Source organism: Rhinoraja longicauda, chromosome 39, assembly GCF_053455715.1.
Source record: "Rhinoraja longicauda isolate Sanriku21f chromosome 39, sRhiLon1.1, whole genome shotgun sequence".
NCBI lineage: Eukaryota > Metazoa > Chordata > Chondrichthyes > Rajiformes > Arhynchobatidae > Rhinoraja > Rhinoraja longicauda.
The window spans coordinates 7,243,305-7,267,107 of record NC_135991.1 but is presented as its reverse complement, the minus strand read 5'-3'; the positions used below and the strand labels follow the sequence as shown (position 1 = coordinate 7,267,107).

At 60.7% G+C, this 23,803-nt stretch overlaps 1 protein-coding gene across 1 annotated transcript in view; it reads right to left on the bottom strand.

Annotated features, from left to right (window-relative positions):
* Positions 1-2,274: 2,274 nt before the first annotated feature.
* LOC144611174 (neural cell adhesion molecule L1-like) overlaps positions 2,275-23,803 on the bottom strand; it is a 71,266-nt gene continuing 49,737 nt past the window's right edge. The window contains exons 7-19 of the mRNA XM_078430228.1: positions 23,345-23,476; positions 21,581-21,724; positions 19,844-19,955; positions 18,564-18,691; positions 10,256-10,418; positions 9,368-9,492; positions 7,708-7,809; positions 7,033-7,230; positions 5,944-6,014; positions 4,661-4,883; positions 4,451-4,566; positions 2,865-3,048; positions 2,275-2,607 (exon numbers count right to left, since the gene is read on the bottom strand). Of these exons, the coding sequence (XP_078286354.1) occupies positions 2,534-2,607; positions 2,865-3,048; positions 4,451-4,566; positions 4,661-4,883; positions 5,944-6,014; positions 7,033-7,230; positions 7,708-7,809; positions 9,368-9,492; positions 10,256-10,418; positions 18,564-18,691; positions 19,844-19,955; positions 21,581-21,724; positions 23,345-23,476 (1,772 nt within the window). The 3' untranslated portion in view covers positions 2,275-2,533. The remainder of the gene's footprint in view (positions 2,608-2,864; positions 3,049-4,450; positions 4,567-4,660; positions 4,884-5,943; positions 6,015-7,032; positions 7,231-7,707; positions 7,810-9,367; positions 9,493-10,255; positions 10,419-18,563; positions 18,692-19,843; positions 19,956-21,580; positions 21,725-23,344; positions 23,477-23,803) is intronic.

The window sequence follows — 23,803 nt, the reverse complement described above, 5'->3', positions numbered from 1 at the left end:
CTAGCACAGCTTTAGGCTACCTGCTAGGTGCAATAAACTCACAACAGAGCACATATCCAGAAGCAGCCCACATCATAGCCGGGGACTTCAACCATGCAGACCTAAAGTCAGTTCTCCCGAAACTTGAACAACACATAAGATGTGCTACCAGGGGGAAAAACACACTAGACAAGGTTTACTCAAATATTAAGAAGGGGTTCAGGTCAGCACCACTACCACACCTGGGGCAGTCAGATCACCTGTCCATATTCCTAACCCCAGCATACACCCCACTCAGGAGGAAAGCTCCAGTCACCATAAAGACTGTTAAGACATGGCCTGAAGGAGCTTCCTCGCAGCTGCAGGATTGCTTCGAAAGGACCAACTGGGATATTTTTGAGGATCAGGACTTGGAGGAGTACACATCAACTGTACTTTGCTACATCCAAAACTGTGTTGACAATGTCACCGTCGACAAACGCATCCGGTTGTACCCAAATCAAAAACCCTGGATGACAAAGGATGTCAGGTCTCTCCTCAAGGACCGTAACACCGCCTTCAGGTCTAGTGATAGAGCTCTATACAGTGCTGCTAGAACCAACCTGAAGAGAGGCATCAAGGATGCCAAAGCGTCCTACAAGAGGAAGATTGAAGACCACTTTTCCAACAATGACCCACGGCGGGTATGGCAAGGCATCCAGCACATCACCAACTACAAGACCAGCAACCGCACGACTGCCGACGGCGACGCCTCGCTGGCTGAGGAACTTAACTGTTTCTTTGCTCGTTTCGAGGTGAAAGCTACAGTGGCAGACATTACACCCTCTCCAGCACCTGACAGCAACACCTTCACTGTGCAGGAGTATGATGTTAAGCGCGTGCTCAGAGCAGTGAATCCCAGGAAAGCTGCAGGCCCCGATGGTGTGACGGGCAGAGTGCTGAGGGAATGTGCAGACCAATTATCTGAGGTCTTCACAAAAATCTTCAACCTGTCCCTTTTAAAATCCACCATCCCTCCCTGCCTGAAGTCCGCCATAATCATCCCACTGCCGAAAAAGTCTGTCATCAGCAGTCTTAACGACTACCGTCCGGTAGCACTCACACCGGTCATCACAAAGTGCTTCGAGAGACTGGTCCTGCAGCACATCAAAGCCAGCCTCCCACCCACCTTCGACCCACACCAGTTTGCCTACAGAGCAAATAGGTCTACAGGGGATGCCATCGACACTGCTCTTCACACTGCACTGACCCACCTTGAACACCAGGGGAGCTATGTGAGGATGCTCTTCCTCGACTTCAGCTCTGCCTTTAACACGGTCATCCCGAGCAGACTGGTCACCAAACTTTCCGACCTTGGATTTTCCCAAACCATCTGCAAATGGATCAAGGACTTTCTGACCAACCGCCCCCAGACAGTCAAAATAGGCCCTCACCTCTCCTCCACCATTACACTGAGCACCGGCTCACCACAGGGCTGTGTGTTGAGCCCCATCCTTTACTCCCTCTACACTCACGACTGCGCCCCCACCCATCCCACCAACACCATCATCAAGTTCGCGGATGACACGACTGTGGTTGGACTCATCTCAGAAGGAGATGAGACAGCCTATAGGGATGAAATCCAAAGGCTGGCAGCATGGTGTTCAGTGAACAATCTGGTCCTGAACTCCTCCAAAACAAAGGAACTTATAATTGACTTTAGGAAAACCAGTGGAGATTACGACCCACTCTACATCAATGGGGTCTGTGTGGAAAGGGTACCAGCTTTCAGGTTCCTGGGTACGCACATCGCAGAGGATCTCACCTGGTCTACCAACACCATCACCACAGTAAAGAAGGCACAGCAGAGACTCCACTTCCTGAGGATCCTCAGGAAAACCAACCTGCAGGAGAAGCTCATGTTGTCCTTCTATCGCTGCTCCATCGAGAGTGTGCTGGCATACTGTATAACCACATGGTATGCCAGCTGCTCAGAAAAGGACAGGAAGGCCCTTCAGAGGGTCATCACGACGGCCCAGAAAATCATCGGCTGCTCACTGCCCTCCCTGGAGCACCTGTTCAGCCTACGCTGCCTCAGTAGAGCAGGCAAAATAATAAAAGATCCATCCCACCCCGGCCACCGTCTGTTTGTTCATCTGCCCTCTGGTCGACGTTTCAGGTCGATAAAATCCCGAACAAACAGACTTAAGAACAGTTTTTACCCCAGGGCCATACGAGAACTGAACACTACCTTTGGACTAGGCAACACTAAAAAATCTTTGTACTTAATATAATTGTATTTAATTGTATTTATGTATTTATTTGTTTTTGCATTTATTGCATATATGTTTGTACGCACCGTCAGGATTGGCTATTTTTTAAATTTCGTTGTACTCGTTGCAATGACAATAAATGAATATTATTATTATTATTATTATTATTATTATAACACATACAATCACAACTAACACCAAACAAAAAGAAACATCCATCACAGTGAGTCTCCTCCAGTCCCTCCTCACTGTGATGGAAGGCCAAAATGTATTTTTCTCTTCCCTGCCGTCTTGTCCCGCGGTCAGGCTGTTGGAGTTGCCACGTCGGGGCTCCCGATAGGACCAGAGGGCACAGCCTCAGAATTAAAGGACGTTCCTTTAGGAAGGAGATAAGGAGGAATTTCTTTAGTCAGAGGGTGGTGAATCTGTGGAATTCATTGCTGCAGAAGGCTGTGGAGGCCAAAAGTCGATGTATGTTTTAAAAGCAGAGATGGATAGATTGTTGATTAGTACGGGTGTCAGGGGTTATGGGGAGAAGGCAGGAGAATGGGGTTGAGAGGGAGAGATAGATCAGCCATGATTGGATGGGGGAGGATGGGCTGAATGGCCTAATTCTATCACGTATGTGCTTACCTCCCTCAGGGGTGATGAACTGGTACGGAGTGTCGTTGAGGGGAGATTCCCCTTTGCTGTTGAACACCCTCACCTCCAGGTCGTACGTGGTGTAAGGTTTGAGCTCTTTGATGAGGGCGTGGTTGTGGTCCCCGTGAAAGACCTGGTGGTGTCGCCCGGTGCTCTGATGCTCCCAGTAGCTGATCTGTGAAAAGGGGAGAGGCAGGATTGCAGTATCGCCGGCAGCTTTGGGCCCCACGCATCTGAGGATGGACTTGCCGGCCTTGGAGAGGGTCCACACCACGTTTACGGGGATGATTGGGTTAAGGTTTACAGGGATGATCGGATTAAGATTATTAAGGGGTTGGACACGTTAGAGGCAGGAAACATGTTCCCAATGTTGGGGGAGTCCAGAACCAGGGGCCACAGTTTAAGAATAAGGGGTCGGCCATTTAGAACGGAGATGAGGAAAAACTTTTTCAGTCAGAGAGTGGTGAATCTGTGGAATTCTCTGCCTCAGAAGGCAGTGGAGGCCAATTCTCTGAATGCATTCAAGAGAGAGCAAGATAGAGCTCTTAAGGATAGCGGAGTCAGGGGGTATGGGGAGAAGGCAGGAACGGGGTACTGATTGAGAATGATCAGCCATGATCACATTGAATGGCGGTGCGTACAGGCTCGAAGGGCCGAATGGCCTCCTCCTGCACCTATTGTCTATTGTCTAACGCGTGATCAGTGTTTGACGGCTGTGGGCGTGTACTCACTGGAGTTTAGTTTAGTTTAGTTAAGAGTAACTCAGCGGCTCAGGCAGCATCTCTGGAGAACATGGATAGGTGACAAATCGAGACCCTTCTACAGACCCGTGAAGTATGAAGTTTAGTTTGGTTTGGTTTGGTTTATTTTAGTTCAGTTTAGTTGGTCACAAGCACCAAGGTACAGTGAAAAGCATGTGTGTTGCGTGCTATCATTCAGCGTAAAGTCTGAAGAAGGGTCTCGACCTGAAACGTCACCCATTCCTTCTCTCCAGAGATGCTGCCTGTCCCGCTGAGTTACTCCAGCATTTTGTGTCTATCAGTGTAAAGACTATGCATCACTGTGCACAGATATAGGACAAAGGGAATAATGCAAGATAAAGTCCAGTAAAGTCTGATTGAAGATAGTCTGAGGTTCTCCAACGAGGGAGATGGGAGGTCAGGACCGCTCTCTCATTGGTGGTACAAAGCTTCAAAGGATGAGGCGGGGGATTGCATTGAACTCACCGAATAGTGAGCAGCCTGGATAGAGTGGACGTGGAGAGGATGTTTCCACTAGTGGGAGAGTCCAGGACCAGAGGGCACAGCCTCAGAACAGAAGGATGTGTGTTCAACTGGGATTGAGGAGGGATTTCTTTAGCCAGAGGGTGGTGAATCTGTGGAACTCGTTGCCACAGGTGGCGGTGGAGGACAAGTCATTGGGTATTTTTAAGGTTGAGATTGACATGTTCTTGATGAGTTGGGTGTCAAGGGTAAGTGGGAGACGGTCGGAGCATGGCGTTGAGAGGGAGGGATAGATCGGCCGTGACTGAATGGTGGGGCTGAGGGGCCTTGTTCTGCTCTGACGTGTGAACCTACATTGTATCCACGCAGGAGGCCACGCAGCGACTCTATGGGGACCCGCGTCCACTTCACTCTCACAGACGAGGAGCTGACGTTCTCCACCGTGACGGACTTGGGGCTGTGCAGAGGATCTGTGAAGAGAGGAGGGGGTTGTTATTAACGGCGGGTCACGCTCCACGCCCGCCGGTCAGCGTTGGGACAGCGTGGGGTGAGCGCGGCACTTACAGTCTTCGCCGGAGTAGCCGATGACGGTGTGGGGCTCTGGGGCTGAGCCTTCCTCGTTGATGGCTTGCACTTGTATCTGGTACGGCACGAAGGTGGGAGTGGCGTTCACCAGGTAGGGGGGGCTCTCCACCACCAGCTCCTTCCACTCGTCCTCCACATCCTGGCGTCTCCACTTCACCTCGTACTGCAGGCCCGGCCCGTTCCAGTCCAGCCCCTTCAGCACCTGAACACAGCACCCACCCTGTTACAGCGGGGACTGTGAGGGGGGAGCGCCGCGCGGTGGGAGGGGGGGAGGGGCGGTGAGGAGGGAGCGCCGCGTGGTGGGAGGGAGGCAGGGAGGGGCGGTGACGAGGGAGGGAGGGGCGGTGACGAGGGAGGGAGGGGCGGTGAGGAGGGAGCGCTGCACTGTGGGAGGGAGGGAACATTGCGCTGTGGGTGGGAGGGAGGGAAGGCGGTGAGGGGGGAGTGCTGAGCTGTGGGAGGGAGGGAACACTGAGCTATGGGAGGGGCGGTGAGGAGGGAGGGAGTGCCGCGCTGTGGGAGGGAGGGAGGGCGGTGAGGGGGGAGCGTTGAGCTGTGGGAGGGAGGGAACACTGAGCTATGGGAGGGGCGGTGAGGAGGGAGGGAGCGCTGCGTTGTGGGAGGGAGGGAGGGGCGGTGAGGGAGGGAGGGAGGGACGGTGAGGAGGGAGCGCCGCGCTGTGGGAGGGAGGGAGGGGCGGTGAGGAGGGAGCGTAGCGCTGTGGGAGGGAGGGAACGCCGCACGGTGGGAGGGAGGGAGGGAGGGGCGGTGAGGAGGGAGTGCCGCACTGTGGGAGGGAGGGAGGGAGGGAGGGAGGGAGGGGCGGTGAGGAGGGAGGGAGCGCCGTGCTGTGGGAGGGAGGGTCGCGCTGAGGGAGGGAGGGAGGGAGGGAGGGGCGGTGAGGAGGGAGTGCTGCACTGTGGGAGGGAGGGAGGGACGGTGAGGAGGGAGGGAGGGGTGGTGAGGAGGGAGGGAGGGACGGTGAGGAGGGAGCGTCGCGCTGTGGGAGGGAGGGAGGGGCGGTGAGGAGGGAGTGCCGCACTGTGGGAGGGAGGGAGGGAGGGAGGGGCGGTGAGGAGGGAGGGAATGCCGCGCTGTGGGAGGGAGGGAGGGGCGGTGAGGAGGGAGGGAGCACTGCGCTGTAATCAGTAGCTGTTCCTGCCGGCTCTGAGTGGATACTGCTGTCGTTTGAGAGGCAAGCTGGGAGGGGGAGTGGTGAACGTGCCCAGCCCAGTGGGTCGGTGGGCACAGGGGCTGCCTACCTGCCACGTGATGATCATGTTGCTGGGATGAGATCCTTCTCCTTTCACTCCCTCGGGATTCTTCTCCGGAGCTGGACATCAGAGACAAATGGCACATCAGCAGACGGCAGATCCAGCCTCGTCTGCACCCCAGATCTCCATCAGTCCACAAGACACAGGAGCAGAGGCTGAGCCATCTATCCCTGTCAACCCCATTCTCCTGCCTTCTCCCCATAACCATTCACTAATCAACAACCTGTCAGTGGCCACTGACTTGGCCTGCGGCAATGAGTTCCACAGATTCACCACTGTCTGGCTGCAGACATTCCCTCTCACCGCCATTCTAAAGGTACGTCCTGTGGAATTCTCTGCCTCAGAAGGCAGTGGAGGCCAAGCGTCTGAATGCATTCAAGAGAGAGCTGGATAGATTCACAACTCTCTGACTGAAAAAGTTTTTCCCCATCTCAGTTCTAAATGGCCGACCCCTTATTCTTAAACTGTGGCCCCTGGTTCTGGACTCCCCCAACATTGGGAACATGTTTCCTGCCTCTAACGTGTCCAACCCCTTAATAATCTTATACGTTTCGATAAGATCCCCTCTCATCCTTCTAAATTCCAGTGTATACAAACCTAGTCGCTCCAGTCTTTCAACATATGACAGTCCCGCCATTCCGGGAATTAACCTGGTGAACCTACGCTGCACGCCCTCAATCCTGGCAAGATCTTCATAAATCTCCGCACCTGTGGCGCCACTTTCAGGGAACTGTGTACCTGCGCTCCTAGATCCCTCTGCTCTACAACACTCCCTGTCTACCTGGGAACTGTGTACCTGCGCTCCTAGATCCCTCTCTGCTCTACAACACTCCCTGTCTACCTGGGAACTGTGTACCTGCGCTCCTAGATCCCTCTGCTCTACAACACTCCCTGTCTACCTGGGAACTGTGTACCTGCGTTCCTAGATCCCTCTCTGCTCTACAACACTCCCTGTCTACCTGTGACGCCACTTTCATGAACTGTGTACCTGTCCTCCCTCCTGCCTTCAGCACACAGCAGCCCCTCCTCCCTCCTCTGCAGACGGCCCTTCAGCCCATCCGTGCGGCCCACACCCACCTGCCGGCGGTGTCATGTAGTGCTGTGTGGCGGGGCTTGGCTCGCTGCGGCCCAGGCGGTTCACGGCCACCACCCTGAAGCTGTAGTTGACGTAGGGGGAGAGGTCCAGTTGTGCCTCGTGATGATCTCCCTCCACCATCTGCAGCAGCTGCCAGATGCCCGGCTCAAAGAGGTCCTCCTCAAACTCCACCAGGAATCCTGCACGGGCACAGGGAGCGGTTAGAGACGGCACCTCACCCCACCCCCCCACCCACCCCCCGGACCAGTCCAGTCAGTGACTGGAGATACAGCACCCTTACCGTGCCCACCTCCCCTCCCCTCACACCCTCCACACCCCCCCCACCAGTCAGTGACTGGAGATACAGCACCCAGTCACACTGCACCCTTACAGTGCCCACCCTCACACCCCACCCACTCTCACACACTCATCCACTCTCTCCCACTCACTCTCCCACTCGCTCTCCCACTCGCTCTCACACACACTCATCCACTCACTCTCCCACACGCACATAGCTGCCCAGGCACCCACACTGCCCCAGCCCCCCACCCAGCCGTGTCCCCAGCAGGCACCCACTGTCCCAGCCCCCCACCCAGCCGTGCCCCGTGCCCCCAGCAGGCACCCAGTGCCCCAGCCCCCTACCCAGCCGTGCCCCCAGCAGGTAGGCAGGCACTCACGCTCGATGGGGCTGTTGTGGTCGTTCCCCGGGGTCCAGGACAGCAGGGCTTCCCGGGCCGTGAAGCCGTCCACTTGCAGGTCGAAGGGCGGGTCCGGGTAGTCTGGGAAACAACAGAGGCGGCGGGTGAAACAGTGAGGGGAGGAGGGGGGGGGGTGAGCGTGGGGTGGGGGAGGAGGGGGGATGAGGGAGGAGGGGGAGGAGGGGGGTGGGGTGGGGGAGGAGGGGGGGTTGAGTGTGGGGTGGGGGGAGGAGGAGGGGGTGGGGTGAGTGTTGCAAAGAGGCTGAAGCTGGGTGGGAAGGCATGAGCAGGGAGGCAGGCGAGGGGAGGTATCATGGCAGGTTTTGGGGGGGTGTAAGAGGTGTGGGGAAGTATCGGCGGGTTTGGGGGGAGGGGAGGTTTGGGGGGAGGAAAGGTGTGGGGAGGTTTTGGGGGGGTGGGGAGGGGGTCTTGTGGGGTTGGGGGGAGGGGGTGTTGTGGGTTTGGGGAGGGGGTGTTGTGGGTTTGGGGAGGGGGTGTTGTGGGTTTGGGGAGGGGGTGTTGTGGGTTTGGGGAGGGGGTGTTGTGGGTTGGGGGGGTGGGGAGGGGGTGTTATGGGTTTGGGGGGAGGGGGTGTTATGGGTTTGGGGGGAGGGGGTGAGAGGTGTGGGGAGGGGGGGTGTTAGTTGTGTAGGGGTGGGGAACGTGTGGTGGGAAGGGATGGTGGTGTGGTTTAGGGGAGGGGGCTGGGTGTGAGGTGTGGGAATGGTGCCAGTAGTAGAGGGAATGAAAGGCAGCCACAATCCAGGGGCACGTTGCTGCCCTCTCTCCACATCGCCGTGGAGGGTGTTGGCGGCTGGAGCAGAGGGGGATGGGTACTGTCAGGTGTGGGGGGGGGGAGATTACGCACAGGGAGGGGACGGCATAAGGTTGTCGTGCAGGTTCAGGTTCAGGGGATGGCTTCCCACACTGTCTGAATCAGACTTATTTCACACAGAGGGTGCTGGGGCCTGGGACGTGCTGCCAGGGGTAGTGGTGGAGGCAGATACGAGAGTGTGCAGGGAACAGAGGGGTGGGGATCAAGTACAGGCAGAGAGATCAGTTTAACTTGGCATTATGTTCCGCACAGATAATGTGGGCCGAAGGGCCTGGTCCTGTGCTGTACTGTTCGGTGTCGAAAGGAACTGCAGATGCTGGTTTAAACCGTAGACACAAAATGCCTGAGTAACTCAGCGGGACGGGCAGCATCTCTGGAGACAAGGAATGGGTGACGTTTTGGGCCGAGACCCTTCTTCGCACTGATGCATGAACTAGCCAGAATGTTTCTGCTTTGTTTTGCTCTCACCCGAAACGTCGCCCATTCCTTCTCTCCACAGATGCTGCCCGACCCGCTGAGTTACTCCAGCACTCTGTGAAACGTCACCTATCCATGTTCTCCACAGATGCTGCCTGACCCGCTGAGTTACTCCGGCACTCTGTGTCTTTTGGTGTGTAAACCAGGATGAGCAGTTTCTTCATCAGTTTGGTAAAGCTGCTGTGCCTGCACTGCCTTGCTGTGATGGGGCCGTGTGTGTGGGTTGCACTGGATTACACTGTGGGAGGGGAGGGGAGGGGAGGGGAGGGGAGGGGAGAGGAGAGGAGGGCAGGTTAACTGGACTCTGCCACGGGGGAGGATACGTACCGACCACGATGAGCTGAGCGCTGGCCGTCACGGAGTCCAGGAGCGAGCTGGCTTCACACTTGTACATCCCCTCGTCCTCGTAGCCAACGCTTTTGACCTTCAGGAGGCCTTCGCGGATGTGATACCTGTCGGCAAGGTCAGGTGTTAGAGAGACCGGCGTTGGCTGGCCACTGCCCGGTCCATCGCAGGCACTGCCCTCCCCACCGTCAGCGGGACCTGCAGGAGACACTACCTCAAGCACCACCCAGCCCATCAATACTCCACCATGGCTGACCTATCCTTCCTTCTCAACCCCACTGATGCCCTTACTAATCAAGAACCCTATCAATCTCCACCCAATATCTTGGCCTCCACAGCCCCACAACCTGCCCCCTCCCTCCTTTCATCTTTCCTCTCCTCTCCATTTCCATCCCTCCATCCCCCCAGATCGACACAAAAGCTGGCGTAACTCAGCGGGACGGGCAGCATCTCTGGAGGGAAGGAACGGGTGACGTTTCGGGTCAAGAGGCGAAGAAGGGTCTCGACCCAAAAGCGTCACCCATTCCTTCTCTCCAGGGATGCTGCCCGTCCCGCTGAGTCACGCCAGCTTTTTGTGTCTATCTCGGTTTAAAACAGCGTCTGCAGTTGCTTCCCACATAGAACAGTACAGCACAGGAACAGGCCCTTCGGCCCACAGTGTCCGTGCTGAACATAATGCCAAGTTAAACTGACCTCCTCTGCCTGCCTTGATCCACACCCCACTGTTCCCTGCACTTCCATCTAAAGGCCTCTTCAACGCCACTATCGTATCTGCCTCTACCACCACCCCTGGCAGCACGTTCCAGGCCCCACTACCCTGCAGTTCCTCCCTGCACATTCCCCGCTCCCCCCCCCCGCCCCAGCACTTACTTGCTGTCATCATCATCGGCCTCGTCGACGGTCTGTCCATCCTTGCTCCACTGCAGTGAGGGAGGGGGCAGTGAGGGGTCCACCTCCACCACACAGCTGAAGGTCGCAGCATGCAGCCGCTGGACGTGCTGGTCTCGCGGTGCCTCCACAATCTGGCTCGCGTCTGTCCACAAACAGCGGGGAGAGGGGGGGGTCAGTGAGTGTAAGGCACGGGCCACACAGCGGAGGGGGGGTTAGTCAGGGCCGTCTTAACGCATGGGCATGATGGGCACTTGCCCGGGGGCCCACGAGCATAGGGGCCCCATGCTGATCTGTGTATGTTAAGTGACTTGCAATAAATAAATACTACTTTAAAAATGTAGGTTCAATAAGTGCTTTTTTTGCAACATTTTCGGTCCCTAAGTGCTTCTCACAGCCATCTGTAAGTGCTTTTCGCAACAATGTAGCACCCTGTCCATCGCTAAGTGCTTTTCGGTAAGTGCTTTTCGCCGGCACGACAGGGGGGGGCTGGTCGGGAAAGGGGGGTGGGGGAGAGTAACGGTAGGGGCCCCAGTACACTGCTTTGCCCGGGGGCCCATAATGCTGTAAAAACGGCCCTGGGGTCAGTGAGTGTACGGCACGGGCCACACAGCTGGGGGGGGGGGGGGGTCAGTGAGCGTAGGGCACGGGCCACACAGCGGGGGGGGGGGGGGGGTCAGTGAGTGTAGGGCACGGGCCACACAGCGGGGAGAGGGGGGGTCAGTGAGTGTAAGGCACGGGCCACACAGCGGGGAGAGGGGGGGTCAGTGAGTGTAAGGCACGGGCCACACAGCGGGGGGGGGGTCAGTGAGTGTGAGGCACTGGCCGCACAGCGGAGAGGGAGGGGGTCGTCAGTGAGTGTAAGGCACGGGCCACACAGTAGGGAGAGGGGGGGGGTCAGTGAGTGTGAGGCACGGGCCACACAGCGGGGGGGGGGTCAGTGAGTGTACGCACGGGCCACACAGCGGGGGGGGTCAGTGAGTGTAAGGCACGGGCCACACACAGCGGGGGGAGGGTCAGTGAGTGTACGGCACGGGCCACACAGCGGGGGGGGGGTCAGTGAGTGTAAGGCACGGGCCACACAGCGGGGAGATGGGGGGGTCAGTGAGTGTGAGGCACGGGCCACACAGCGGGGAGAGGGGTCAGTGAGTGTGAGGCACGGGCCACACAGCGGGGAGGGGGGGGCAGTGAGTGTTGGGCACGGGCCACACAGCCGGGGGGGTTCAGTGAGTGTACGCACGGGTCACACAGCGGAGGGGGGGTCAGTGAGTGTACGGCACGGGCCACACAGCGGGGAGAGGGGGGGGGTCAGTGAGTGTGAGGCACGGGCCACACGGCGGGGAGAGGGGGGGGTCAGTGAGTGTGAGGCACGGGACACACAGCGGGGAGAGGGGTCAGTGAGTGTACGGCACGGGCCACACAGCGGGGAGAGGGGGGGGTCAGTGAGTGTGAGGCACGGGCCACACAGCGGGGAGAGGGGGGGGGGTCAGTGAGTGTGAGGCACGGGCCACACAGCGGGGAGAGGTCAGTGAGTGCACGGCACGGGCCACACAGTGGAGGGGGGGGTCAGTGAGTGTACGGCACGGGCCACACAGCGGAGGGGGGGGTCAGTGAGTGTAAGGCACGGGCCACACACAGCAGAGAGGATGGGGAGGGGGGTCAGTGAGTGTACGGCACGGGCCACACAGCGGGGAGAGGGGGGGTCAGTGAGTGTACGGCACGGGCCACACAGCGGGGGGGGGGTCAGTGAGTGTACGGCACGGGCCACACAGCGGGGAGAGGGGGGGTCAGTGAGTGTACGGCACGGGCCACACAGCGGGGGGGGGGGTCAGTGAGTGTACGGCACGGGCCACACAGCGGGGCGGGGGTCAGTGAGTGTACGGCACGGGCCACACAGCGGGGAGAGGGGGGGTCAGTGAGTGTACGCACGGGCCACACAGCGGGGGGGGGGGTCAGTGAGTGTGAGGCACGGGCCACACAGCGGGGAGAGGTCAGTGAGTGTGAGGCACGGGCCACACAGCGGGGGGGGGGGGGGGTCAGTGAGTGTACGGCACGGGCCACACAGCGGAGGGGGGGGTCAGTGAGTGTAAGGCACGGGCCACACACAGCAGAGAGGATGGGGAGGGGGGTCAGTGAGTGTACGGCACGGGCCACACAGCGGGGGGGGGTCAGTGAGTGTACGGCACGGGCCACACAGCGGGGAGAGGGGGGTCAGTGAGTGTACGGCACGGGCCACACAGCGGGGGGGGGGTCAGTGAGTGTACGGCACGGGCCACACAGCGGGGGGGGGGTCAGTGAGTGTACGGCACGGGCCACACAGCGGGGAGAGGGGGGGTCAGTGAGTGTACGCACGGGCCACACAGCGGGGGGGGGGGTCAGTGAGTGTGAGGCACGGGCCACACAGCGGGGAGAGGTCAGTGAGTGTGAGGCACGGGCCGCACAGCCGGGGGGGGGGGGGGTCAGTGAGTGTGAGGCACGGGCCACACAGCGGGGAGAGGTCAGTGAGTGTGAGGCACGGGCCACACAGCGGGGAGAGGGGGGTCAGTGAGTGTGAGACACGGGCCACACAGCGGGGAGAGGGGGGGGGTCAGTGAGTGTGAGGCACGGGCCACACAGTGGGGGGGGGGGGTCAGTGAGTGTAAGGCACGGGCCACACAGCGGGGAGAGGGGGGTCAGTGAGTGTGAGACACGGGCCACACAGCGGGGAGAGGGGGGGGGGTCAGTGAGTGTGAGGCACGGGCCACACAGTGGGGGGGGGGGTCAGTGAGTGTAAGGCACGGGCCACACAGCGGGGAGAGGGGTCAGTGAGTGTAAGGCACGGGCCGCACAGCAGGGAGGGGGGGGGGCAGTGAGTGTGAGGCACGGGCCACACAGTGGGGGGGGGGGCAGTGAGTGTGAGGCACGGGCCACACAGCGGGGGGGGGGTCAGTGAGTGTAAGGCACAGGCACACAGTGGAGAGAGGAGGGGGGGTCAGTGAGTGTGAGGCACGGGCCACACAGCGGGGAGAGGTCAGTGAGTGTGAGGCACGGGCCACACAGCTGGGGGGGGGGGGTCAGTGAGTGTACGGCACGGGCCACACAGCGGAGGGGGGGGTCAGTGAGTGTAAGGCACGGGCCACACACAGCAGAGAGGATGGGGAGGGGGGTCAGTGAGTGTACGGCACGGGCCACACAGCGGGGAGAGGGGGGGTCAGTGAGTGTACGGCACGGGCCACACAGCGGGGGGGGGTCAGTGAGTGTACGGCACGGGCCACACAGCGGGGAGAGGGGGGGTCAGTGAGTGTACGGCACGGGCCACACAGCGGGGGGGGGTCAGTGAGTGTACGGCACGGGCCACACAGCGGGGGGGGGGGTCAGTGAGTGTACGGCACGGGCCACACAGCGGGGAGAGGGGGGGTCAGTGAGTGTACGCACGGGCCACACAGCGGGGGGGGGGGGGTCAGTGAGTGTGAGGCACGGGCCACACAGCGGGGATAGGTCAGTGAGTGTGAGGCACGGGCCACACAGCGGGGGGGGGGTCAGTGAGTGTGAGGCACGGGCCACACAGCGGGGAGAGGTCAGTGAGTGTGAGGCACGGGCCACACAGCGGGGAGAGGGTCAGTGAGTGTGAGGCACGGGCCACACAGCGGGGGGGGGGGGTCAGTGAGTGTGAGGCACGGGCCACACAGCGGGGAGAGGTCAGTGAGTGTACGGCACGGGCCACACAGCGGGGGGGGGGGGGTCAGTGAGTGTACGGCACGGGCCACACAGCGGGGAGAGGGGGGGTCAGTGAGTGTACGCACGGGCCACACAGCGGGGGGGGGGGGTCAGTGAGTGTGAGGCACGGGCCACACAGCGGGGATAGGTCAGTGAGTGTGAGGCACGGGCCACACAGCGGGGGGGGGGGGTCAGTGAGTGTGAGGCACGGGCCACACAGCGGGGAGAGGTCAGTGAGTGTGGGGCACGGGCCACACAGCGGGGAGAGGGTCAGTGAGTGTGAGGCACGGGCCACACAGCGGGGAGAGGGAGGGGGGGGTCAGTGAGTGTGAGGCACGGGCCACACAGCCGGGGGGGGGGTTCAGTGAGTGTACGCACGGGTCACACAGCGGAGGGGGGGGTCAGTGAGTGTACGGCACGGGCCACACAGCGGGGAGAGGGGGGGGTCAGTGAGTGTACGGCACGGGCCACACAGCGGGGAGAGGGGGGGTCAGTGAGTGTGAGGCACGGGCCACACAGCGGGGAGAGGGGGGGGGGGTCAGTGAGTGTGAGGCACGGGCCACACAGCGGGGAGAGGTCAGTGAGTGCACGGCACGGGCCACACAGTGGGGGGGGGGGGTCAGTGAGTGTACGGCACGGGCCACACAGCGGAGGGGGGGGTCAGTGAGTGTAAGGCACGGGCCACACACAGCAGAGAGGATGGGGAGGGGGGTCAGTGAGTGTACGGCACGGGCCACACAGCGGGGAGAGGGGGGGTCAGTGAGTGTACGGCACGGGCCACACAGCGGGGGGGGGGTCAGTGAGTGTACGGCACGGGCCACACAGCGGGGAGAGGGGGGGTCGGTGAGTGTACGGCACGGGCCACACAGCGGGGGGGGGGTCAGTGAGTGTACGGCACGGGCCACACAGCGGGGCGGGGGTCAGTGAGTGTACGGCACGGGCCACACAGCGGGGAGAGGGGGGGTCAGTGAGTGTACGCACGGGCCACACAGCGGGGGGGGGGGTCAGTGAGTGTGAGGCACGGGCCACACAGCGGGGAGAGGTCAGTGAGTGTGAGGCACGGGCCACACAGCGGGGGGGGGGGGGGTCAGTGAGTGTACGGCACGGGCCACACAGCGGAGGGGGGGGTCAGTGAGTGTAAGGCACGGGCCACACACAGCAGAGAGGATGGGGAGGGGGGTCAGTGAGTGTACGGCACGGGCCACACAGCGGGAAGAGGGGGGGTCAGTGAGTGTACGGCACGGGCCACACAGCGGGGGGGGGTCAGTGAGTGTACGGCACGGGCCACACAGCGGGGAGAGGGGGGGTCAGTGAGTGTACGGCACGGGCCACACAGCGGGGGGGGGGGTCAGTGAGTGTACGGCACGGGCCACACAGCGGGGGGGGGGTCAGTGAGTGTACGGCACGGGCCACACAGCGGGGAGAGGGGGGGTCAGTGAGTGTACGCACGGGCCACACAGCGGGGGGGGGGGTCAGTGAGTGTGAGGCACGGGCCACACAGCGGGGAGAGGTCAGTGAGTGTGAGGCACGGGCCGCACAGCCGGGGGGGGGGGGGGGTCAGTGAGTGTGAGGCACGGGCCACACAGCGGGGAGAGGTCAGTGAGTGTGAGGCACGGGCCACACAGCGGGGAGAGGGGGGTCAGTGAGTGTGAGACACGGGCCACACAGCGGGGAGAGGGGGGGGGTCAGTGAGTGTGAGGCACGGGCCACACAGTGGGGGGGGGGTCAGTGAGTGTAAGGCACGGGCCACACAGCGGGGAGAGGGGGGTCAGTGAGTGTGAGACACGGGCCACACAGCGGGGAGAGGGGGGGGGTCAGTGAGTGTGAGGCACGGGCCACACAGTGGGGGGGGGGGTCAGTGAGTGTAAGGCACGGGCCACACAGCGGGGAGAGGGGTCAGTGAGTGTAAGGCACGGGCCGCACAGCAGGGAGGGGGGGGGGCAGTGAGTGTGAGGCACGGGCCACACAGTGGGGGGGGGGGGGCAGTGAGTGTGAGGCACGGGCCACACAGCGGGGGGGGGGTCAGTGAGTGTAAGGCACAGGCACACAGTGGAGAGAGGAGGGGGGTCAGTGAGTGTGAGGCACGGGCCACACAGCGGGGAGAGGTCAGTGAGTGTGAGGCACGGGCCACACAGCGGGGGGGGGGGGTCAGTGAGTGTACGGCACGGGCCACACAGCGGAGGGGGGGGTCAGTGAGTGTAAGGCACGGGCCACACACAGCAGAGAGGATGGGGAGGGGGGTCAGTGAGTGTACGGCACGGGCCACACAGCGGGGAGAGGGGGGGTCAGTGAGTGTACGGCACGGGCCACACAGCGGGGGGGGGTCAGTGAGTGTACGGCACGGGCCACACAGCGGGGAGAGGGGGGGTCAGTGAGTGTACGGCACGGGCCACACAGCAGGGGGGGGTCAGTGAGTGTACGGCACGGGCCACACAGCGGGGGGGGGTCAGTGAGTGTACGGCACGGGCCACACAGCGGGGAGAGGGGGGGTCAGTGAGTGTACGCACGGGCCACACAGCGGGGGGGGGTCAGTGAGTGTGAGGCACGGGCCACACAGCGGGGATAGGTCAGTGAGTGTGAGGCACGGGCCACACAGCGGGGGGGGGGGGTCAGTGAGTGTGAGGCACGGGCCACACAGCGGGGAGAGGTCAGTGAGTGTGAGGCACGGGCCACACAGCGGGGAGAGGGTCAGTGAGTGTGAGGCACGGGCCACACAGCGGGGGGGGGGGGGGTCAGTGAGTGTGAGGCACGGGCCACACAGCGGGGAGAGGTCAGTGAGTGTGAGGCACGGGCCACACAGCGGGGAGAGGGTCAGTGAGTGTGAGGCACGGGCCACACAGCGGGGGGGGGCTCAGTGAGTGTGAGGCACGGGCCACACAGCGGGGAGAGGTCAGTGAGTGTACGGCACGGGCCACACAGCAGGGGGGGGGGGTCAGTGAGTGTACGCACGGGCCACACAGCGGGGGGGGGGGGTCAGTGAGTGTGAGGCACGGGCCACACAGCGGGGATAGGTCAGTGAGTGTGAGGCACGGGCCACACAGCGGGGGGGGGGGTCAGTGAGTGTGAGGCACGGGCCACACAGCGGGGAGAGGTCAGTGAGTGTGAGGCACGGGCCACACAGCGGGAGAGGGTCAGTGAGTGTGAGGCACGGGCCACACAGCGGGGAGAGGGGGGTCAGTGAGTGTGAGACACGGGCCACACAGCGGGGAGAGGGGGGGGGGTCAGTGAGTGTGAGGCACGGGCCACACAGTGGGGGGGGGGGTCAGTGAGTGTAAGGCACGGGCCACACAGCGGGGAGAGGGGGGTCAGTGAGTGTGAGACACGGGCCACACAGCGGGGAGAGGGGGGGGGGTCAGTGAGTGTGAGGCACGGGCCACACAGTGGGGGTGGGGTCAGTGAGTGTAAGGCACGGGCCACACAGCGGGGAGAGGGGTCAGTGAGTGTAAGGCACGGGCCGCACAGCAGGGAGGGGGGGGGGCAGTGAGTGTGAGGCACGGGCCACACAGTGGGGGGGGGGGGCAGTGAGTGTGAGGCACGGGCCACACAGCGGGGGGGGGGTCAGTGAGTGTAAGGCACAGGGCCACACAGCGGGGAGAGGGGGGGGGTCAGTGAGTGTGAGGCACGGGCCACACAGTGGGGGGGGGAGGCAGTGAGTGTGAGGCACGGGCCACACAGCGGGGGGGGGGTCAGTGAGTGTAAGGCACAGGCACACAGTGGAGAGAGGAGGGGGGGTCAGTGAGTGTACGGCACAGGCCACACGCGCTGGACACTGCACGAGGGCAATGGAGGGGGGCAATTAAACTCCTGCAAGCAAGAAGCTGCCAACGCACACACACAGACTGAGAGACAGCGGTGAGGGAAACTACGGGCATGAGAAGGTACAGAACAAATCAGAGCCGACCCAGGAAAGGTGGAGCCCACAATGGCCCATTGTTGGCTGGGGAAGAGGTGAGAACGAAAGGGTGGATTGAAACATAGACAACAGGTGCAGGAGGAGGCCATTCATTCGGCCCTTCGAGCCAGCACTGCATTCAATATGATCAAGGCTGATCATCCACAATCAGTCCCCCAGTACAAGGATGTGAACAGTGGAACTAGCAGGACGACTAAGGTGGGGGGACAGGGGGCGGAGAGAGAGAGGGGATGCAAGGAGCAGTGGAACTAGCAGGACGACTAGGGTGGGGGGACAGGGGGCGGAGAGAGAGAGGGGATGCAAGGAGCAGTGGAACTAGCAGGACGACTAGGGTGGGGGGGACAGGGGGAGGTGGGGGACAGGGGGGGGCGGAGAGACAGGGGATGCAAGGTTTACTTAAAGTTAGGGAAATCCAGTCATACCGCTGGGCTGTAAACTGCCCAAACGAGGTGCTGTTCCTCCAATTTGCGCTGGGCCTCACTCTCACAAAGGAGGAAAGGTCAGTGTGGGGGTGAGGGGGGGGGGAGGGGTTAAAGTGTTTGGCGTGGGCCAAGATGTGTTGCCTGGTTTAGGGGTGGGGGTGTGTAGAGGACACACGGATGATCTGTGTACATCTCACCGCCCCCATCGCGGGTGCTTACTTTTGATGTCCAGTGCAGCCAACAAGGAGTCGGTGCCAACACCGTTCGAGGCGTTGCAGGTGTAGCCCCCGGCATCTGCCTCCCTGCACGTCCACGATGCGCAGCGTCCCGTTGGTGTACTGGAAGTAGCGATCGCCCTGCAGCACAGTCGTCATGTCCTCCTTGCTCCTACGGACAAAGGAGAGGTCAAACAGGCTCGCACCCGTACAGCAGAGGAGTCTAGGAGTGCTTGATCATAGTTCCCTGAATGTGACGTCACAGGTAGACAGGGAGTTGTAGAGCAGAGGGATCTAGGAGTGCAGGTACACAGTTCCCAGGTAGACAGGGAGTGTTGTAGAGCAGAAGGATCTAGGAGTGCAGGTACACAGTTCCCAGGTAGACAGGGAGTGTCGTAGAGCAGAGAGGGATCTAGGAGCGCAGGTACACAGTTCCCAGGTAGACAGGGGGTGTTGTAGAGCAGAGGGATCTAGGAGCGCAGGTACACAGTTCCCAGGTAGACAGGGAGTGTCGTAGAGCAGAGGTATCTAGGAGCGCAGGTACACAGTTCCCAGAAAGTGGTGTCACAGGTAGACAGGGAGTGTTGTAGAGCAGAGGGATCTAGGAGCGCAGGTACACAGCTCCCTGAATGTGACGTCACAGGTAGACAGGGAGTGTTGGAGAGCAGAGGGATCTAGGAGTGCAGGTACACAGTTCCCTGAAAGTGGTGTCACATGTGAAGAGAAGATTTTAAAGGATGTTGCCAGAACTTGAGGGCCTGAGCTACAGAGAGAGATTACGCAGGCTGGGTCTCTATTCTTTGGAGCGCAGGAGGATGAGGGGTGATCTGATAGAGGAACAGATCGGGTAGACGCACAGAGTCTCTTGCCCAGAGTAGGGGAATTGAGAATCAGAGGACACTGGGTGCTTGCGTGTGCACGATGGGGCATTTGCGTGTGCGTGGGCGTGTGCATGTGCGACTGGGCATGTGGGCCTGGCCGTTGCCTGTGTACGGGGCACAAAGGTTGAAGGTTGCTGGGCGAGCAGAGGTGCGATCGGACAGAGGCGAAGGCAGCAATGGGCCTTGGTGGCCAGCTGCAGCCGGGATTGTGAAGTGTTGCCAGAACGTGGTGACTCTTGCATATAGTGGGCTGTTTCTATGCATGATGTGCGAACCAGGTATTGTACTTATGTACGGCAATAATCTCACGATCCGCACGCAAGAAGCTCACGGTACCTTGCTGCAGGTGATAATAAATGAAGCATTGAATCTGTACCCCAGCGACAGAGGTACATCATCGACAGAGGTACATCACCGAGGCACCATCACCAGCACTCACTCACCAGGCGATCTTGGGTGTGGGTTCCCCGAAGGCTTTACAGTGGATGTAGGCAGTCTGCTTCTCCACAAACTGGTACTCCAGGTCAGAGGGGGTGAGGATCTGAGTCGGCAGCACTGGAAAAGGACAAGAGGGAAACATATCATCCTCAGGCAGAGCCGGAGAAATAGACAGTCTGTGGGTGTGGGTTAGTTGTCAGGCACGGCAGGAACGGTGTGTAGGAACTGCAGATAGACACAAAAAAGCTGGAGTAACTCAGCGGGACAGGCAGCATCACTGGAGAGAAGGAATGGGGGACGTTTCGGGTCGAGACCCTTCTTCAGACCCAAAACGTCACCCATTCCTTCTACCCAGAGATACTGCCTGTCCTGCTGAGCTATTTTCAGGGCAGGAGTGGACTGGATATCTGTGGTGTGTGGCAGGGGCTCCCAGCCCAGCCTGCAGGGGGGGAATCCACTGAGCCGACCCTTACTCATCCCCGAAGACCAGAGAGCCGGGAGCTGTGTGTGTGTCGTAGTGCGTGGTAGCGAGCGCCGGGACAGTGTGTTGGAGTGCCGGGACGGTGTGGGTGAGCACCGCGGTGTGTAGAGTATCGGGACGGTGAGGGTGAGCACCTCGGTGTGTGGGAGTACAGGGACGATGTGTGGGAGTACAGGGACGGTGTGTGGAGTACAGGGACGGTGTGTGGGAGTGCAGGGACGGTGTGTGGGAGTGCAGGGACAGTGTGTGGGAGTACAGGGACGGTGTGTGGGAGTACAGGGACGGTGTGTGGGAGTGCAGGGACAGTGTGTGGGAGTACAGGGACGGTGTGTGGGAGTGCAGGGACGGTGTGTGGGAGTGCAGGGACGGTGTGTGGGAGTACAGGGACGGTGTGTGGGAGTGCAGGGACGGTGTGTGGGAGTACAGGGACGGTGTGTGTGGAGTACAGGGACGGTGTGTGGGAGTACAGGGACGGTGTGTGGGAGTACAGGGACGGTGTGTGGGAGCACCGCGGTGTGTGGGAGTACAGGGACAGTGTGTGGGAGTACAGGGACGGTGTGTGGGAGTGCAGGGACGGTGTGTGGGAGTACAGGGACGGTGTGTGTGGAGTACAGGGACGGTGTGTGGGAGTACAGGGACGGTGTGTGGGAGTACAGGGACGGTGTGTGTGGAGTACAGGGACGGTGTGTGGGAGTACAGGGACGGTGTGTGGGAGTACAGGGACGGTGTGTGGGAGTACAGGGACGGTGTGTGGGAGCACCGCGGTGTGTGGGAGTACAGGGACAGTGTGTGGGAGTACAGGGACAGTGTGTGGGAGTACAGGGACGGTGTGTGGGAGCACCGCGGTGTGTGGGAGTACAGGGACGGTGTGTGGGAGTACAGGGACAGTGTGTGGGAGTACAGGGACGGTGTGTGGGAGTACAGGGACGGTGCGTGGGAGTACAGGGACGGTGTGTGGGTGAGCACCGCGGTGTGTGGGAGTGCCGGGATAGTGTGTGGGAGTGCCGGGACAGTGTGTGTGAGCACTGCAGTGTGTGGGAGTGCCGGGACGGTGTGTGGGAGTGCCGGGACGGTGTGTGGGAGCACTGCAGTGTGTGGAGTACCGGGACAGTGTGCGGGAGTGCCAGGACAGTGTGTGGGAGTGCCAGGACAGTGTATGTGAGCACCACAGTGTGTGGGAGTACCGGGACGGTGCGTGGAGTACAGGGACAGTGAGAGTGAGCCCCAGATGCCGGCCGGCGTGCCGGAGCCCCGGACCTACCGATGACCTGCACAATGATGTTTGCCAGCAGCTTGCCGTGCCGGTTCTCCGCCAGGCACTGGTAGACGGCCGTGTCTTCCGGCTTCACTGCCGTCAGCACCACCCTGCTGCCCGTCACCGTCCTCCGCCCGTCCGAGTCCGTCTCTGCCAGGAATAAACCCGCCGTGAGCAGCGGGGCGCAGGCCGAGCCCTGGCAGCGCCACCTTTACACCGCCCCTTCCCCTCCCCCTCCCCCTCACCTCCCGTTCGACACCAGAAACACACGCGCACAGCAAGATCCCGCGGCCCCATCTCCGGCCTCAGTGGCCATATCTGAGGAAGGACGTGCTGGCTCTGGAGAGGGTCCAGAGGAGGTTTACAAGAACCATCCCAGGAATGAGTGGGTATATTTAAGGCAGAGATGGATAGATTGTTGATCAGTGCGGGTGCCAGGGGTTACGGGGAGAAGGCAGGAGAATGGGGTTAGGAGGGACAATAGACAATAGACAATAGACAATAGGTGCAGGAGGAGGCCATTCAGCCCTTCGAGCCAGCACCGCCATTCAATGCGATCATGGCTGATCACTCTCAATCAGTACCCCGTTCCTGCCTTCTCCCCATACCCCCTCACTCCGCTATCCTTAAGAGCTCTATCCAGCTCTATCTTGAAAGCATCCAACGAACTGGCCTCCACTGTCTTCTGAGGCAGAGAATTCCACACCTTCACCACTCTCTGACTGAAAAGTTCTTCCTCATCTCCGTTCTAAATGGCCGACCCCTTATTCTTAAACTGTGGCCCCTTGTTCTGGACTCCCCCAACATTGGGAACATGTTTCCTGCCTCTAATGTGTCCAATCCCCTAATTATCTTCTATGTTTCAATAAGATCCCCCCTCATCCTTCTAAATTCCAGTGTATACAAGCCTAATTGCTCCAGCCTTTCAACATACGACAGTCCCGCCATTCCGGGAATTAACCTAGTGAACCTACGCTGCACGCCCTCAATAGCAAGAATATCCTTCCTCAAATTTGGAGACCAAAACTGCACACAGTACTCCAGGTGCGGTCTCACCAGGGCCCGGTACAACTGTAGAAGGACCTCTTTGCTCCTATACTCAACTCCTCTTGTTACGAAGGCCAACATTCCATTGGCTTTCTTCACTGCCTGCTGTACCTGCATGCTTCCTTTCAGTGACCGATGCACTAGGACACCCAGATCTCGTTGAACATCCCCTCTTCCTAACTTGACACCATTCAGATAATAATCTGCCTTTCTATTCTTACTTCCAAAGTGAATAACCTCACACTTATCTACATTAAACTACATCTGCCATGTATCCGCCCACTCACACAACCTGTCCAAGTCACCCTGCAGCCTTATTGCATCTTCCTCACAATTCACACTACCCCTCAGCTTAGTATCATCTGCAAATTTGCTAATGGTACTTTTAATCCCTTCATCTAAGTCATTAGATGGATCAGCCACGATTGAATGGCGGAGTAGACTTGATGGGCCGAATGGCCTAATTCTGCTCCTATCACTGATGACCTTACGCCCAACCCAGACCCTTCAGCTCCCCTTCCCCACTCCACCCCACCCCACCCCTTCAACCCCCTCCCTGCCCCTCCATCTCCTCACCTTACTCCCCCTCCCCCTCCCGTCTCCCCCCCCCCCCCCCCCCCTGACCCCTCCACCTCCAGTTTCCCTGCCCCTCCCCCTCCCCCTCCCCCTGCCCCTCCCCCTCCCCCTCCCCCTGCCCCTGCCCCTCCCCCGTCCCCCCCTCACCGTTGAGGGGTACGCCGTTGACGCTCCAGCGGATGTGGGCTTTGGGCTTGGCGTCCACGTCACAGTCCAGCAGCACGTTCTCCCCCGGCCAGTACACCCCGTCCTGCGGCTTCCTCACCCAGTACGGGGCGGCTGTGGGAACAGAGAGACGGGTCAGGGGTGGGGGAGGCACAGGGGTGTGTGTGGGTGTGTGGGGTGGGGGTGTGTGGGGTGGGGGGGTGTGTGGGGTGGGGGGTGTGTGGGGTGGGGGTGTGTGTGGGGTGGGGTGGGGGTGTGTGGGGTGGGGGTGTGTGGGGTGGGGGTGTGTGGGGTGGGGGGTGTGGGATGGGGATGTATGGGGAGGGGGTGTGTGGGGTGGGGGTGTGGGGTGTGTGTTGTGGGGGTGTGTGGGGTGGGGGTGTGTGTGGGGTGGGGTGGGGGTGTGTGGGGTGGGGGTGTGTGTGGGGTGGGGGTGTGTGT